Genomic DNA, 3,673 nt, shown 5'->3' with positions numbered 1-3,673 from the left:
AAAACAACCCTGAGGAAGAACGAGAAGCAGTAATACCCAAAAAATGATGTAACGGGCCAAGATCAGTCATAGAAAATTCCAGTTTCATCAGGTCGATAAACCGGGCTAGGAGAGCATCAGTAGAGGCAGTGAGTATGATGTCATCAACATATAGTAATAAGTATGCAGTTTCCCGGCCGGACCGGTAGATAAATAGAGAAGGATCACAAACACTACCCTGAAAACCACAACCTGTGATGAAAGTCGCAAACCTCTGGAACCACGCCCGAGGCGCCTGTTTGAGACCATAAAGAGATCGGCGAAGACGACAAACATAATCAGGTCGAGCAGGGTCAACAAATCCCGGAGGTTGATGCATATAAACTGTCTCAGATAAGTCCCCATGAAGGAAAGCGTTCTTAACGTCCAATTGGTGAATCGGCCAAGATTTTGATGTGGCAATGCTGAGAACGGTACGAATGGTGGCAGGCTTAACAACCGGACTGAAAGTCTCAAAACAATCAACCCCAACCTGTTGCGATTTACCATTGGCAACAAGACGGGCTTTGTATCGCTGCAATGTACCATCTGCATTAAACTTGTGACGAAATAACCACATGGAACGAATAACATGAGATCCAATAGGTCGTGGTACTAGATCCCAAGTGTTAGTTTTTAACATAGCAATAAACTCATCTCGCATGGCCTTGGTCCAGTTGGGATCCCTAAGAGCATAAAGGTGAGATTTTGGCAAGTTGGAGATGTGCTGTGGTGTCTGAACATTGAGGTTCAATCTGTGAATGGGACGGAAGATGCCACGAGATGCACGAGTGACAGGACGAGAGGAGTTGGCTGAAGTGCCAGGATGAGTAGAAGAAGAAGGCGTGACTGCCTGGATAGTGCAGTCAGGCGCTGAAGTGGTGCAGTCAGACGCTGTTGCAGGCATTGAAGATGGGCAGACAGGCGCTGTTGCAGGTGCTGAAGTGCTGCTGTCAGGAGCTGTGGAAGCTGACTGCTGCTGTGGGGGGATGTGGAGATGAGTAGTGCAGTCAGACGCTGTTGCAGGTGTTGAAGAGGTGCAGACAGGCGCTGTTGCAGGTGCTGAAGTGTTGCTGTCAGGAGCTGTGGAAGCTGACTGCTGCTGTGGAGGAATGTGGAGATGATGTGCTGTAGTAGAACGACGATGAGGAGGTGTGTAGAGCTGTATTGCAGGAGAAGGAGGATGTGTAGTGGCGGAAGATGGTGGAGCAACGTCAGGGCGTTGCTGTGCAGTAGAGGAAGGAATTGATGTAGCAGCGGAAGTAGGCTGGACAGTAGGATTAGAAGATGTTGGGTAACAGAAACGAAAGGGAAGGAGAGTGGAAGATGGTGTAGAGGAAGAGTCTTGACAGTTTGATGAAGTAGAGACAGTGTTCTTGAAGGGGAACACGTTTTCATCAAAGGTCACATGACGAGACAAGATGATTTTGTTAGTGGCTAAGTCGAGACATCGATAGCCACGGTGATGGGTTGGAAACCCAAGAAAAACACACTTAGTAGAACGAGGAGAAAGCTTATGAGTAGTGGTAGCGGAAAGATTGGGGTAGCAAAGACAACCAAAAGTGCGGATATGAGAGTAGGTTGGTTGACGTTGATAGAGAATGGACACCGGAGAAGAGAAATTTAGGATTTTGGAAGGAAGAATGTTGTGGAGGTAGACGGCCATGTGTAAGGAGTCGGCCCAATATTTGGGAGGGATAGATGCATGAGACATAAGTGTGCGAGTGATGTCATTGACACGACGAATCATTCGCTCAGCTTTGCCGTTTTGAGAGGAGGTATGAGGGCATGAGAAACGGAAAACTAACCCATGTTTTTGAGCAAATTCATGAAACGATGAGTTGTCGAATTCACGACCCATGTCACATTGAAAAGTTTTGATTTCACGTTCGAACTGAGTTTTGACGAAGGAACGAAATTCCAAGAACTTGGTATAAACTTGGGATTTTAATTTGAGAGGAAAGATCCATAGATAATTTGTGAAGTCGTCTAACAAGATAAGATAGTAATTAAAACCGGTCTCAACATGTAATGGTGAGGTCCATAAGTCGCTATGAATGATATCAAAGGGAGCAAAGGTAACAGAATTTGATTCAAAAAATGGCAGACGAACATGTTTACTAACTTGACAAGAATGACAAAGTTTGGTAGACTGAGTTTTATTACATTGAATGAAAGAGTTTGCACGTAAATTATCTAAGATAGCTGTCCCAGGGTGGCCGAGACGGCTGTGCCAAATGTCATGAGAGCACACGGCAAGGGATATAGGATGAGACAGAGACGATGTTGAAGGTGATACGGCAGAGGCAGTAATAGGATAAAGCTCCCCGGAACTGTTACATCGAAGGAGAATCTTCCTCGAATGCAAATCCTTCACAGAAAAACCAGACGGATCAAATTCAACAGACACATGATTATCAGTGGTGAATTTACGAACAGAAACCAAGTTTTTGATTATGTCGGGAGCAACAAGAGTATCTTTGAGTTTTAGGGTGCGGGACGGAATATCTATGAACTTGGTACCGAAGGCAGTGACTGGAATACTGTGACCATTGCCAACTAAGATGGAATGAATATTACTAGTGTTAAAAACAGTATTCAAAGTACCTGAATCCGCAGTGAGATGCGATGTAGCACCGGTATCCATATAGAAAGCATCGTCAGGTGAGTATAAACTCATGGAGCTGTATGCTTCGGCAATGTCGCTTGGTTGAAGATATTCCGTGGATGGAGTAAGGTATGCCTGTGCACGTCCAACGCCAGATGTTCGACCGCGTGACTGACCAGAACGGCCACGGCCGTGGAAGGAACCGCGGCTGGAAGGTTGCTGCCAATGTGTTGCCGGAGGTGCTGTAGGATATGGACAAGGTGGTACTGCCCATTGTGGTGCACCGTAGAGCTGATAAGGGGACGGAGGTGTTGGCAGCAAGGGTGGTTCGGTGGCTGGTGCAGATGAACGATGACCACCACGTCTGGCATGACCACCACGCTGTGAGCGCTGATTGTTACGCTCTGTGGTTGGAGCTGCAGCTGCAAGAGCCGTAGGTGCAGACTGTGATTGCTGTTGAGAGCGTCGAATCTCTTCGGTACGCAGCTGGGATCGAGCGGTATCAAACGTCGGCATTGATTGTTGGATAAAAGAGGCTACCGTGTTGTATTCCTCCGGAAGGCCATTGACAAGTTGGATCACAAGGCGTTTGTCATCCATGGGAAAGTCAAGATCAAGTAATCGATCGGACAGGGATTTTAGCTTATCGCAGTAATCATCAATATTATTGCAATCAATAAACTTAAGATTGACAAACTTACGTTCAAGAGTCGCGGCGCGGTTACCTTTGTTGTCTTGAAAGAGTTTCTTAAGATGATCCCAAAGCTCTTTAGCAGTTTTGCCAGATTTGAGGACGGTAAGCATTAAATCCTTGGCCATGGTGGAGAACATCCACTGTCGACAGAGAGCGTCGAGTTGGAGCACGGTTTCGGCGTCAACATCTGCAGGGGGTTTGTCTTCATTGATGAGAAAAAGAAGGCGATGAGCTTGAAGATGGAGTTCAAACAGAAAAACCCAAGATGAGTATTCATCCTGTTTGATGTCTAGGATAATGGGGATTAGGGTTTTGATGTTGTTGATAGCAAACGCCGGATGGATTGTCTTTTT

General features: G+C 46.3%; 1 protein-coding gene across 1 annotated transcript; it reads right to left on the bottom strand.

Moving 5' to 3' along the window:
• Positions 1-409: 409 nt before the first annotated feature.
• LOC113277848 lies at positions 410-3,456 on the bottom strand. The gene is made up of 2 exons (XM_026526826.1): positions 2,626-3,456; positions 410-553 (listed from the first exon to the last, which is right to left on the bottom strand). The coding sequence occupies exons 1-2, from the start codon at positions 3,443-3,445 to the stop codon at positions 522-524; spliced, it is 852 nt and encodes a 283-aa protein (XP_026382611.1). The 5' UTR covers positions 3,446-3,456; the 3' UTR covers positions 410-521.
• Positions 3,457-3,673: the final 217 nt, after the last annotated feature.

This window comes from Papaver somniferum, chromosome 5 (assembly GCF_003573695.1).
Source record: "Papaver somniferum cultivar HN1 chromosome 5, ASM357369v1, whole genome shotgun sequence".
Taxonomy (NCBI): domain Eukaryota; kingdom Viridiplantae; phylum Streptophyta; class Magnoliopsida; order Ranunculales; family Papaveraceae; genus Papaver; species Papaver somniferum.
The sequence above is the reverse complement of the archived record's forward strand: the minus strand, read 5'-3'. Positions and strand labels throughout refer to the sequence as shown.